Here is a 15,280-nt window from a genome sequence, read left to right as displayed (position 1 = left end):
TTCCCTGTACTCAACACTCCTAGGGATGGTTTCTTTGGATGCTGCACTGACAGCCAATTGTAAAGAATGGCACACACAGTGGATGAGTACCAAATTGGGCAATGCTCATTCTTCCTTTAAAATCTTGTGCACCCCGTTGTGCACCTCAGTCATCATAGACGCATTATCAGTGCCAATACCCTGATGATTCTCTTTTTTAAGGTTACACTTCTCAAGAAACTCAACCACCTTTGCTATTGATCTGGCATCCACCCCCTCCAATTCAACCAGACCAAGAAATGTGGACACACGGTTCTTTTTTTAGCACTGAAATACCGAATCACCACACCCAGGTATTTCGAGACACTGACATCAGTTGACTCATCCAAAAGGAGACTGAACTTCTCATCCCCCACGTCTGATGTTACTCTTTTGAGAAAATAAGGAGCCAGTACTCCCCTAATCATTTCTGTGCACTTGGTGCGGTGCATTTGGAAGTTTGTTGCTGCCACAGAATCTGAAAAGGCAGCTTTACAAGCCATACCCAAATGGTCGCATGCTAGCAGCGAACAATGTTCCGCAATGGCCATGGCCATAGTTTTGCAGTTATCCACTTTCTTAACCAACTGTGGTAATGTAGACTGCGTTGTGGGGTTGTACGGTTTTGATTTATTTATATGCTTTGCTGTAAAAAGAATGTTTTTTGATGTCAAACATTTTTGCAAGCATATCTGATTTGCAGCACGCAGTATGCCCAACAATCATCCCCAATTACTGGCTTCAGCCACCCTTTAAATTCAGGTACAGACTCCCACTCTTTTCTGTACTTCTGGCTGTACAATTTTGATTGAGACATGTTGATTGATGTTGTAAGTTCTGTTCAAGATCAAACATTTGTGACCAACTATATTCATTGGGTTTGTCTCGTCGAACGCATACTACTGCTGCTGCAGTCAGCCAACAATGATTTTCAATTTGCTGAAATTGCTGCTGGCCTGCTGCTCCCTGTGCACGAGCTGAGCGCCTGATGCTGACGTCACTCACAATGCACTCTTTCAGCCAGGCACGTGGGTTGTGACTGAGTGTGTGACAGAGAATTTGTTTTTGTGTCAATTAGAGGGAAAATACATTTTAGCGTTTGTGTCACTTTTCAAAAGTTGCTAAAAGTTCCAAATACATTTTTAAAAGTAGCTAAATTTCATGTTAGGTGCTGTTTGGAAAAAAAGTTGCCAGGGTACTCTGAAAAGTTGCTAAATCTAGCAACAAAATTGCTAAATTGGCATCCCTGGTTATAACCATCTAGAGTACTTAAATTATCTCTATGATTGACACACACCAAAATCACTTTACCTATCTTTATTCTGCCAAAATAAAGATAATTAAAGTGCTCATTAAAACATCTATGTCACAAGATTCGTAGTGGAGAGAAAAGGACCAAGGCGCAGCGGGATTGTGGATACTCATTTTCTTTTAATGGTAAAAGGCAAAGCATCCACCGGAAAACAAAACAATAAATGATACTCACAACATGGACAGTCTTACAGGCTATGCAAACGCAGTGCAAGAACAATTCCCCACCACCCCAAAGACAAACACACACACCTATATAGGACTTCCAATCAAAGGCAACTATACACACCTGCCTTCAATTGGAAGTCCCAATCACCAACACAACATTAAACAAACACAAACCACCTGCCACATCCTGACCAAGACTAAGAAATACGCCCTCTGCTGGTCAGGACGTGACAGTACCCCCCCTCAAGGTGCAGACTCCGGGATGCACCTAAAAAAGAAAAACACAAGAAAATCCCCAATACCCCAACAAAACCAACAAACAATTACCCCTAAACAAAAAGGGAGGGAAGGGAGGGTGGCTGCCGTCAACGACGGCACTGTGCTACACCCCCCCTCCCCAACCCACATATATCTGGAGGTGGCTCCGGTTCTGGCCGCTCTGGCGGCTCCGGGCAGTCGGGCCGCTCCGGGCAGCTCGGGCCGCTCCGGGCAGCTCTGGCGACTCCTGACTGGCGGGCAGCTCTGGCGACTGTTGACTGGCGGGCAGCTCTGGCGACTGTTGACTGGCGGGCAGCTCTGGCGACTGTTGACTGGCGGGCAGCTCTGGCGACTGTTGACTGGCGGGCAGCTCTGGCGACTGTTGACTGGCGGGCAGCTCTGGCGACTGTTGACTGGCGGGCAGCTCTGGCGACTGTTGACTGGCACTCCCGTCTTGCCCCGTCAAACAGCCCTTGTGCCCCCCCCTAAAAAAATCTTGGGGGTGCCTCTCGGTCTCCCTTACCCGTCGTGTTCCCCAGTCCTCGCCAGACTTCTTCCGCTGCTTGGTCCTGGTTTGGTGGGGAATTCTGTCACAGAATATGTCGTACTCGTTGTTGAAAATGTCATACTGGATAGAGAAGGACCAAGGCGCAGCGGGATTGTGGATACTCATTTTCTTTTAACCTGTTGGGGCTAGGGGGCAGTATTTGCACGGCTGAATAAAAAAACGTACCCGATTTAATCTGGTTACTAATCCTACCCAGTAACTAGAATATGCATATACTTATTATATATGGATAGAAAACACCCTAAAGTTTCTAAAACTGTTTGAATGGTGTCTGTGAGTATAACAGAACTCATTTGGCAGGCAAAACCCTGAGACATTTTCTGACAGGAAGTGGATACCTGATGTGTTGAATTACCTTTAAGCCTATGCCATTGAAACACACAGGGGTTGATTAATATTTTGGCACTTCCTATTGCTTCCACTAGATGTCACCAGCCTTTACAAAGTGTTTTGAGTCTTTTACTGTGAGATCTGACCGAACAAGAGCCATGGAACGGTGATGGCCGATTAGACTCTGGCGCGCGAGTTCATGTTGGGTACCCTCGTTCCAATACGTTATAAAAGAGAATGCATTCGTCCACCTTGAATATTATTCATGTTCTGGTTAAAAAAGGCACTAATGATTTATGCTATACAACGTTTGACATGTTTGAACGAACGTAAATATATTTTTTCCCCTCGTTCATGACGAGAAGTCCGGCTGGCTTAGATCATGTGCTAACAACACGGCGCTTTTTGGATATAAATGATGAGCTTTTTTGAACAAAACTACATTCGTTATGGACCTGGGATTCCTGGAAGTGACATCTGATGAAGAGAATCAAAGGTAATGGATTATTTACATAGTATTTTCGATTTTAGATCTCTCCAACATGGCCGTTTGTCTGTATAGCAAAGCATATTTTTCTGGGCGCAGTGCTCAGATTATTGCAAAGTGTGATTTCCCAGTAAGGTTATTTTTAAATCTGGCAAGTTGATTGCGTTCAAGAGATGTAAATCTATAATTCTTTAAATGACAATATAATATTTTACCAATGTTTTCTAATTTTAATTATTTAATTTGTGGTGCTGACTTGACTGCTGGTTATTGGAGGGAAACGATTTCCTCAACATCAATGCCATAGTAAAACGCTGTTTTTGGATATAAATATGAACTTGATAGAACTAAAAATGCATGCATTGTCTAACATAATGTCCTAGGAGTGTCATCTGATGGAGATTGTAAAAGGTTAGTGCATCATTTTAGCTGGTTTTTGTGACGCCTGGCTTTGAATTGACAAAACATTACACACAGCTATTGTCAATGTACTCTCCTAACATAATGTAACTTTATGCTTTCGCCGTAAAACCTTTTTGAAATCGGACAACGTGGTTAGATTAAGGAGATGTTTATCTTTCAAAGGGTGTAAGATAGTTGTATGTTTGAACATTTATAATTTTGACATTTATTTGGTTTCAAATTTGCCGCTCTTGAAATGCACCTGCTGTTGATAGGGTGCACCACGGGTGGCACGCTAGCGTCCCACATAGCCCCAAGAAGTTAATGGTAAAAGGCAAAGCATCCACCGGAAAACAAAACAATAAATGATACTCACAACATGGACAGTCTTACAGGCTATGCAAACGCAGTGCAAGAACAATTCCCCACCACCCCAAAGACAAACACACACACCTATATAGGACTTCCAATCAAAGGCAACTATACACACCTTTCTTCAATTGGAAGTCCCAATCACCAACACAACATTAAACAAACACAAACCACCTGCCACATCCTGACCAAGACTAAGCAATACGCCCTCTGCTGGTCAGGACGTGACAATCTGACAATATATTTAATTAGATGCATAAGTAATTCAATCAACAAGTTTCAGATTTATACAATCAACATTTTACTGAAAGCAATAGGGATTATATTTCTCTAAATGAAATGTAAAGTTTTTGAAAATCTGGTAAATAAAAATCATGTTTTTACTATTTTGTTAATTTGGTATGAAAATAGACTTTCAAAAATGTACCTGTAATAGAAGGTTAATCAGAAGTATCACTACTCTGCATGGTTCTCCCTTTATTGCAACTTTTCAATGTGTTTCAGTTGTGAAGACATTTTGTGCGGTGGTAAGGAATTCAGCTGATAAACAACAATGACATTTTTTCACAGCCTTTATTGTTCATATTTACCTAGGGTGCCAATAATTAAGGAGGGTACTGTATGTCTGTTCGAAGAGGTGTGGCTGAAAGTTTGGGAGAAATAGGAAATACATTTGCATTTTTTTCCAACCCCCAATTTACACCACTTCTGTAGAACAACCTATATATAAAAGCTCATATTCTGTTAACTCATACCCAAATAATTTGGTTGACTCGTCCTATACTTGTATTTGTGGCCAAAGCATACATTTTAGAGAAAAAACTATTCCAAAACCCCACCTCAAACTTGAAACAGACTTTTTCAAATATGTGTGATGCGACGTTGGCTCATTGGCTGAGCCAATCAACTGTTAACTTCTCATCAATATATTTTACGAAAGATATACGCCCACATCATTCCTGTTGTTGGGGTGCACCCACAACATTCAAACACAGAAAAGCTTCTTTCTACTACTTAATTACCATTTCTTGGAAGAAAAACTATTTAAATATTGTAATTCATTATTGGTCATATTTCATATGAATCTGGAAACACTCAACAGTTACTTTCAGACATAATGTGTGTAAACTCAATTTAACAGTTGGATCACATCTATGCTCTAACAACACTAAACCATGTTAAAGGGTGACTGCAGTTCCTGATTTGGCCTCGTTTTGAAGATTGCTCCTTCAGAAATGCTAGTAGCCATGACTGAAGGCAAACGAGACCTGACTTGGGGGTATGGTTTGATGTGGGTGTGTTATGTTTGCATATTGATGGCGCCGATAGAGATGACAGCTTCGCTTCAAGGCCTTAGGAAACTGCAGTATTTAGTTTTTTTTATGTATTATTTCTTACATTGTTAGCCCAGAAAACCTTAAGTGTCATTACATACAGCCGGGAAGAACTATTGGATATCAGAGAGATGTCAACTTACCAGCACAACCAGCACTACAACCAGGAATACGACTTTCTCAAAGCGGATCCTTTGTCTGCACCTCCAAGGGCATTTGAACTGATTCCAGAGGTCTACCCAAAACAACGCCGTCGGAGGAGAGGGTGCCAGAGCAGTCTTCTAGTGAGGCTTCGGATGCACGCACACCACCCACCACTTCTGAGTATATTACTTGCTAATGTCCAGTCCCTAGTTAACCTCTATGGGCTAGGTGGGACGCTAGCGTCCCACCCGTGGTGCACTCCATCAACAGCAGGTGCATTTCAAGAGCGGCAAATTTGAATCCAAATAAATGTCAAAATTTAAATTTTTCAAACATACAACTATTTTACACCCTTTGAAAGATAAACATCTCCTTAATCTAACCACGTTTTACGATTTCAAAAAGGTTTTACGGCGAAAGCATAAATTTAGAGTATGTTAGGACAGTACATTTACAAGAGTTGTGTGTAATGTTTTGTCAATTCAAAGACAGGGTCACCAAAACCATAAAACCAGCTAAAATGATGCACTAACCTTTTACAATCTCCATCAGATGACACTCCTAGGACATTATGTTAGACAATGCATGCATTTTTAGTTCTATCAAGTTCATATTTATATCCAAAAACAGCGTTTTACTATGGCATTGATGTTGAGGAAATCGTTTCCCTCCAATAACCGGCAGTCAAGTCAACACCACAAATTAAATAATTAAAATTAGAAAACATTGGTAAAATATTATATTGTCATTTAAAGAATTATAGATTTACATCTCTTGAACGCAATCAACTTGCCAGATTTAAAAATAACCTTACTGGGAAATCACACTTTGCAATAATCTGAGCACTGCGCCCAGAAAAATACACGTTGCGATACAGACTAGACGTCATGTTGGGGAGATCTAAAATCGAAAATACTATGTAAATAATCCATTACCTTTGATTCTCTTCATCAGATGTCACTTCCAGGTATCACAGGTCCATAACGAATGTAGTTTTGTTCAAAAAAGCTCATCATTTATGTCCAAAAATCTCCGTCTTGTTAGCACATGATCTAAGCCAGCCGGACTTCTCGTCATGAACGAGGGGAAAAAATATATTTACGTTCGTTCAAACATGTCAAACGTTGTATAGCATAAATCATTAGGGCCTTTTTTAACCAGAACATGAATAATATTCAAGGTGGACGAATGCATACTCTTTTATAACGTATTGGAACGAGGGTACCCAACATGAACTCGCGCGCCAGGTGTCTAATGGGCCATCATCGTTCCATGGCTCTTGTTCGGTCAGATCTCCCTCCAGAAGACTCAAAACACTTTGTAAAGGCTGGTGACATCTAGTGGAAGCAATAGGAAGTGCCAAAATATTCCTCAGCCCCTGTGTTTTTCAATGGGATAGGTTTAAAGGTAATACAACACATCAGGTATCCACTTCCTGTCAGAAAATGTCTCAGGGTTTTGCCTGCCAAATGAGTTCTGTTATACTCACAGACACCATTCAAACAGTTTTAGAAACTTTAGAGTGTTTTCTATCCATATATAATAAGTATATGCATATTCTAGTTACTGGGTAGGATTAGTAACCAGATTAAATCGGGTACATTTTTTTTATCCAGCCGTGCAAATACTGCCCCCTAGCCCTAACAGGTTAACAAAGTCGATGAAATTAGGGCAAGAGCATGTCCAAAGAGATATCCGGAATTGTAACATACTCTCTTTCACGGAGACCAGGCTAGCTGTGGCCATGCTGTCGGAGTCCGTACAGCCAACGGGATTTTCAGTGCATCGCGCCGACAGGAACAAACATCTCTCTGGTAAGAAGAAGGGCGGGGGTGAATGTTTCATGATTTAACGACTCATGGTGTAATTGTAACAACATACAATAACTCAAGTCCTTTTGTTCACCTGACCTAGAATTCCTCACAATCAAATGCCGACCATATTATCTCTCAAGAGAACACTCCCATTGCTTTAGGACTTGGTCAGGTGGTTTAAGCATGTTCTAGTTTAGGCCACCTAGCAGGACAAATTCAGACTTAGTGTAGGGCAGGTAGGGTAAAGGCCGGTGCTGATGGAGGACGATAGCATCCAGCAACTGTCAACAAAGTGCTATTTGAAATGCTTAAAACCACCAAATCAAATTGGTTGGGGACAGACTTGGTGGAGCCAACCAAGCATTCCTTGGTAAAGATCTGAAATAAAGTAATCAAATAAAACAAATATTTTATTAAAATAAAGTAATGTGAATAAATTATGTTTAATAAGTGATAAGCAGTAATGGGCAGTCACTAACATCATGGGACTTTTATTAATTGTTTTAATTAATTCTGTGTTGTTACAGCATTCAACCCACATAATGCAAAGTGCATTTGTCAATTCTTTTTTACCGTGATTATCTTTTCACAATCTAACCAAAACACACTCAAAAAGCACTAATTGCTCAGCACTAGTCAATAAGTATTCAACCCCTTTGTTATGGCAAGCCTAAATACATTTAGGAGTAATAATTTGCTTCACAAGTCACATAATAAGTTGCATGGACCTTGTGTGTTTAACATGATTTTTGAGATGACTACCTCATCTCTATACCTCACACATACAATTATCTGTAAGCTCCCTCAATCGAGCAGCGAATTTCAAACCCAGATTCAACAACAAAGACCAGGGAGGATTTCCAATGCCTTGCAAAGAAGGGTACCTATTGGTAGATACTGTAGGTAAAACTAAAAATAACGCACACATTGAATATCCCTTTGAGCACGGTGAAGTTATTATTTACACTTTGGATGGTGTATCAATACACCCAGCCACTACAAAGATACAGGTGTCCTTCTTCAGTTACTGGAGAGGAAGGAATCCGCTCAGGGGTTTCACCATGAGACCAAAGGTGATTGTAACATGCATTGACTCAGGGGGTTGAATACTTATCTAATCAATATACATTTATTTTTTACACTTTGACATTAATCCCAGTTTGTAACACAACAACGTGGAAAAAGTCAAGGGGTGTGAATACTTTCTGAAGGCACTGTAAATGTGAGGCAATCACACTGCATTAATACCGGAGAAGAGGATGCTGTTGGTGCTGAAACTCGGCATTCCTTTCATTTCCTGTCATCACTCCTAAATGATTGCTGGCTGTGTGGTGTAAAGCCCAATTCACTCCTGGGTGAAGTTTCCCTAGGTACAGATCTAAGATCAGCTTCCCCTCCCCCAATCCTTAACCCTTAGTGGGGAAAATGCAAACCTGACCCAAGATCAGTGTTCAGGTGCAACTTCACCCTACACAGCCATAGCTACCGAGCCACAATAGTCTGTCTATGTGGAATAGTTTAGAATCTGAAGAATATGAAAGCCAATGGTCCAACATTCTAGAACAGGGTTGTGTGTACACGTTTTACACCACATAGTAAGTTTTATGTTTTATACTGTGACAAAAGTGAGTCATAAAAACACACAGTAGCTCATGGCTGTTTGAACAGGTTTGAGGTAATCCTTTTCCGAGGGATTACGGAAAGAAAAGCGCTCTAAAACTTGGGGTGGATTCCTTGGCACCAGATGCCGGACCTGGTGTCTGGCATCTGGTGCAGCTAAGGACCATTTGAAAAAGAGGGTTGTTAGTACTCCATCTACATAGAGGAATATGGATATTAAATGGGTATTAGAAAGCGGGGACCGTGCCAGGACCTTTATGGCACCCGAAGCCTACCTGTCAGGGACATAACCCAGAGAAGGCAGGGGTGTGCTTAACCGAGCTCTCATAAAACAGCCTTCAGGGGAGCCACCCTTTCCCGCCGGTCCTGGAAAAGTTCTGGAATGTGCTGAGCGACACTTGGACACTTCAGGGAAACAGGGCCCCCAAAGCAGAATGTTCACCGTTAGGAATCATAGGTCGCATCCCAAATAGCACCCTATTCACTGCTTTTAACGGGGGCCCATAGTGCTCTGGTCAAAAGTAGTGCACTATATAGGGAATAGGGTGCCATTTGGGACGTACCATGGATAGTGTCTTGGGGTTTCCAGGAAAGTTCATGTAAAGGTAAATGAACAGTGTTACACGGAGCCTGCATCAGGGACATGTTTACTATTAGGATAATGGTAGTGGTGACAATGAAACACAACAAGTTTTATGTCTTTTCAGTTCCTGACAGTAAACCGATTTCCGGCATGCAATTTATAGTATGCACTCTGAACCATCAACCCCTGGATATGCTGTAGAGGCAGCATAGTCCACACACTCACTTCCTCTCAGAAACATGCATGGCAGCAATCACACACACTTGCACAGACGCATGCACGCACGCACACACGCACACACACACACACACACACACACACACACACACACACACACACACACACACACACACACACACACACACACACACACACACACACACACACTTCAGAAGGTCTTTCTACCAATAAAACGGTACTATTAGCGTGTGAGTGAGGATCCACTTGGCTATCATAAATAGTATAAAGTGCTATGTAAAAATGCTATATTTCCAAATGGAAGAAAGAGCATGAAATCAGAGCAAATACACTATATAAGCAAAAGTATGTGGACACCTGCTAGTCAAACATCTATCTCCAAAATGATGGTTATTAATATGGAGTTGGTCCCCCCTTTGCTGTTGTAACAGCCTCCATTCTTCTGGGAAGGCTTTCAAATAGATGAACATTGCTGAGGGGACTTGCTTCCATTCAGCCACAAGAGCATTAGTGAGGTCGGACACTGATGTTGGGTGATTAGGCCTGGCTCGCAATTGGCATTCCAATTCATCCCAAAGGTGTTTGATGGGGTTGAGGTCAGGGCTTTGTGCAGGCCAGTCAAGTTCTTCCACACCGATCTCGACAAACCATTTCTGTATGGATCTTGCTTTGTGAACAGCTGAAACAGGAAAGGGTTTGTTGCCACAAAATTGGAAGCACCGAATCGTCTAGAACAGGTATTCCCAAACTGGGGTACGCGTACAATGATGTCAGGGGTGGTACGTAATACATTATATATACATTTTTTTTCTCACATTTTCAAACAGTACATTTATATTTTCCAACGGGGCTATACATTTGGGTGAGGTTTCTTTCACGCCTGAGTAGCCTTGTTTCACTGCCAAAAATAAAATGAAACCATCTAGTGTTCAGCGAAATAACAACACAATGTCAAATACAGGTAGCTTAGTCAAATAATTAACATCCTATCACATTAACCGTTACTCTCAAAAGTAAGGCCCGCGTCCATAGAGACACATACATACCAGCTCTACTGGTAGTACTGCTACTACCAGCAGGACTACACCTGCACCTGTCGACGTCACAAGTTGTTCTGCTTCCACGAGCACATCCAATGCTAGCATCAGTAATTCTACATTTGTTGTCAGCCCAGCTAGCATGGACACTGACAGTAATGAATCTGATGCAGGCAAAGAGCTACTGCCCCCTTACATGGGACTACTGTATTTATTTATTTATTTTGCTCCTTTGCACCCCATTATTTCTATTTCTACTTTGCACTTTCTTCCACTACAAATCTACCATTCCAGTGTTTTACTTGCTATATTGTATTTACTTTGCCACCATGGCCTTTTTGCCTTTACCTCCCTTATCTCACCTCATGTGCTCACATTGTATATAGACTTATTTTTCTACTGTATTATTGACTGTATGTTTGTTTTACTCCATGTGTAACTCTGTGTTTGTCACGTCCTGACCAGTAGAGGGTGTAGTTGGGTCAGGACGTGGCAAAAGGGAGTGTGTGTTTTTTATTGTTTCATTGATTTTGGCCGTGTGACTTCCAATCAAGCACAGCTGTAGAGGGTTGTGGTTGATTGGGAGTCACACATAAGGAGCATGTTTTTCCTTTGGGTTTTGTGGGTAATTGTTTCTTGTTTAGTGTGTTTGCACCTGACAGGATTGTTGGCTGTCAGTTTCCTGGTTTTGTTTGTTATAGTGTTCTTTCTAATTAAATTGAAAGATGAATACTAACTCCGCTGCATTTTGGTCCATTCCTGAAGACAGCCCTTACAGAATTACCCACCAAACAAGGACCAAGCAGCGGAAGAGGAAGGAGCAGCGACAGGAGAGAAAAAGGGAGGAATGGACATGGGAGGACGTCCTGGATGGCAAGGGAGCCTACACCTGGGAAGAGATCCTGGCCGGAAGGGATCGCCTCCCATGGGAACAGGTGGAGGCACTCAGGAGAGTGGAGGCAGCTGGACAGAGGAACCATCGGGAACGTTACGCTGGAACATGGTTGGGTAGGAAACCCGAGAGGCAGCCCCAAGATTTTTTTGGGGGGGGGGGGGCACACGGGTAGCTTGGCCAGGGAAGAGCCGTAAGCCAGCTACCCGTGACTACAGGGAGGTGCAATTGAGGTGGAGGGCGCCATGTTACGCTGTGGTACGCACCATCTCGCCGATACGGACGCACAGCCCAGTTCGCCCAGTACCAGCGCCCCGCAGGTGCCAGGGGAGCATCGAGCCGGAAGGGGTGATGCCAACCCTACAATCAAGACTGCCAGCGGGCCATTTCGGTCCGGTGTTTCCCGCCAGACGCACTAGCATGGAGGTGCGTGTCTCCGGGCTGGCACGTCCTATACCAGCCCCGCGCATCAGGAGTCTAGTGTGTCAACCCAGCCTCGCCAGTCAACAGTCGCCAGAGCTGCCCGCCAGTCAACAGTCGCCAGAGCTGCCCGCCAGTCAACAGGCGCCAGAGCTGCCCGCCAGTCAACAGGCGCCAGAGCTGCCCGCCAGTCAACAGGCGCCAGAGCTGCCCGCCAGTCAACAGGCGCCAGAGCTGCCCGCCAGTCGACAGAGGTCAGACTGCGCTGGACTGCCAGAGTGGCCAGACTGCGCTGGACTGCCAGAGTGGCCAGACTGCGCTGGACTGCCAGAGTGGCCAGACTGCGCTGGACTGCCAGAGTGGCCAGACTGCGCTGGACTGCCAGAGTGGCCAGACTGCGCTGGACTGCCAGAGTGGCCAGACTGCCCTGGACTGCCAGAGTGGCCAGACTGCCCTGGACTGCCAGAGTGGCCAGACTGCCCTGGACTGCCAGAGTGGCCAGACTGCCCTGGACTGCCAGAGTGGCCAGACTGCCCTGGACTGCCAGAGTGGCCAGACTGCCCTGGACTGCCAGAGTGGCCAGACTGCCCTGGACTGCCAGAGTGGCCAGACTGCCCTGGACTGCCAGAGTGGCCAGACTGCCCTGGACTGCCAGAGTGGCCAGACTGCCCTGAACTGCCAGAGTGGCCCGCCTGCCCTCAGGCCCAGCCCGAGGGGCCCTCCTGCCCTCCGGCCCAGCCCGATTGGCTCTCCAGTCCTCCGGCCCAGCCCGAGTGGTCCGTCTGCCCGGCGCAGCTATCGGCGCCACCAAAGTGGGCGACGCCGAAGGTGGAGCGAGGTCCACATCCTGCACCTGAGCCACCTCCAGGATAGGTGGGTTGGGGAGGGAGGGTGTAGCACAGTGCCGTCGGTGATGGCAGCCACCCTCCCTTCCCTCCCTTATTGTTTAGGGGTTATTTTTTGTTGGGGTATTGGGGATTTTCTTGTGTGTTCTTTTTTTAGGTGCATCCCGGGGTCTGCACCTTGAGGGGGGGGGTACTGTCACGTCCTGACCAGTAGAGGGTGTAGTTGGGTCAGGACGTGGCAGAAGGGAGTGTGTTTTTTATTGTTTCATTGATTTTGGCCGTGTGACTTCCAATCAAGCACAGCTGTAGAGGGTTGTGGTTGATTGGGAGTCACACATAAGGAGCATGTTTTTCCTTTGGGTTTTGTGGGTAATTGTTTCTTGTTTAGTGTGTTTGCACCTGACAGGACTGTTGGCTGTCAGTTTCCTTGTTTTGTTTGTTATAGTGTTCTTTCTAATTAAATTGAAAGATGAATACTAACTCCGCTGCATTTTGGTCCATTCCTGAAGACAGCCCTTACAGTGTTGTTGTATGTGTTCTCAACTTGCCTACCTGGTTAAATAAAGGTGAAATAAAAAATAAAAATAAACAATAACAGCACTTACAGTTGACCGGAGCAGCTGTAGCAGGGCAGAAATTTTACGAACTGACTTGTTGACAAGGTGGCATCCTATGACGGTGCCACGTTGAAAGTCACTGAGCTCTTCAGTAAGGCCATTTTACTGCCAATGTGTGTCTATGGTGATTGCATGGCAGTGTGCTCGATTTTATATACCTGTCAGCAATGGGTGTGGCTGAAATAGCCAAATCCTCTCATTTGAAGGGGTGTCCATACTTTTGTATATATAGTGTACGTATACGTCGAATTTGTATACGGTGAGTCATGACTTACATGAGTAATATCGTAATGAGTGGCTATAAGATTGTGCTAGTATATGGTGCTCGTATGTGACTTACTGACTCCGTTTCTGGCTTCGTTCACCTCCTCCCCATATGCTTTAGCCTCAGCAAATCTGCACAGAAACACATATCAGTGGGCAAAAATCTCATGCAAAATCCTGTTTCTGTCTCTGTACATGAGCCATGTCAGGTTAAAGGGATAGTTCATGAGAAGTCCTCATAAGGATAGTAAAACAAAGTGGGGACATTTCGCCGGTCCCTATAAGGAAAAAGTATATTTTAGGGTTAGGGTTACAATTAGGGTTAGGGTTTAGGAGTTGGGGTTTCCTGTTAACGTTGGGTTTGGGGTTAAGGTTAGGGTTAGGATAAGAGTTAGGCTTAGTGTTAGGGGTTAGGGAAAAAATGATTTTGAATGAGAATCAATTGTTTGGTCCCCACAAGGACAGTAAAACAAACGTGTGTGTCTGTGAGTGTGATTATATGTGAGAGTATGTGCTTGTGAAGGGATTGACACAGAAAGCCATTACTATCACATTTAACAGGGCTCCGCTCCCCTTCAATTCATGTCTGTACCAAAAAAAAGGGGGATCGGCGAGGAGAAAAAATGAAAAACTAAAAGATATGCCGTTGGAGTGGTATGGGCCTACTATTCAGTGTCCTTGTCTATCAACAAGATGAGTGAACTCATGTACACTCCCCCTGTATTTAGACAGTGAAGCAAAACGTTTACATTTGTATCTATGCAGAATTTGGGATTTGAGATCAAATGTTTCATTTCAGAGCAAATGTTTAATTTGAGGCGACAGTACAGAATGTCCCCTATATTAAGTATTTTCATACTGTATCTGTTTTACTGTTTAGAAATTAAAGCACTTCATGTATCTAGTCCCCCCATGTGAAGAAGTCAGAAGTACTTGGACAAATTCACTTATATTGTATCAAAGTAGTCAAATTAACTTATTTTGTACATAATATTGCTGCTACCGTCTCTTATGACCGACAATAACTTCTGGACATCAGAACAGTGATTACTCAACATGAACTGGCAGAAGATTTTTTTTCCTTTCACGAGTCCGATGAACCCGACGTGAAGGACATACTGCTTTCCCAGGAACAGGCCCAAATCCCATCATTTGCGTGAAGAGAAGACAGAGAAAAAGAGGGCGGAGGTCAAGCTGCCTTCTGAGAATTCATAGGCGATCGAATAAACCCCAACTGCTTTCCGTTCTACTAGCTAACGTGCAATCATTGGAAAATACAAAATTGACGACCTACGAGGAAGATTAAACAACCAACGGGACATTAAAAACTGTAATATCTTATGCTTCACAGAGTCATGGCTGAACAACGACATTATCAACATACAGCTGGTTATACGCTGTATCGGCAGGATAGAACAGCGGCGTCTGGTAAGACAAGGGGTGGCGGACTATGCATATTTGTAAACAGCAGCTGGTGCACGATATCTAAGGAAGTCTCGAGGTTTTGCTCGACTGAGGTAGAGTATCTCATGATAAGCTGTAGACCACACTATCTATCTAGAGAGTTTTTATCTGTATTTTTTCATAGCTGTCTACAT

General features: G+C 43.7%; 1 protein-coding gene across 2 annotated transcripts in view; it reads right to left on the bottom strand.

Moving 5' to 3' along the window:
* The window catches only part of kif6 (kinesin family member 6), a 288,300-nt gene that overhangs the window by 66,864 nt on the left and 206,156 nt on the right, over positions 1 to 15,280 (bottom strand). For both annotated transcript variants that reach the window (XM_082957633.1, XM_082957634.1), the window contains one exon: positions 13,759 to 13,814. In XM_082957633.1, coding sequence (XP_082813759.1) covers positions 13,759 to 13,814 — 56 coding nt within the window. The remainder of the gene's footprint in view (positions 1 to 13,758; positions 13,815 to 15,280) is intronic.

Source organism: Salmo salar, chromosome 11, assembly GCF_965601325.2.
Source record: "Salmo salar chromosome 11, fSalSal1, whole genome shotgun sequence".
In the NCBI taxonomy this organism is placed as follows: Eukaryota; Metazoa; Chordata; class Actinopteri; order Salmoniformes; family Salmonidae; genus Salmo; species Salmo salar.
The sequence above is the reverse complement of the archived record's forward strand: the minus strand, read 5'-3'. Positions and strand labels throughout refer to the sequence as shown.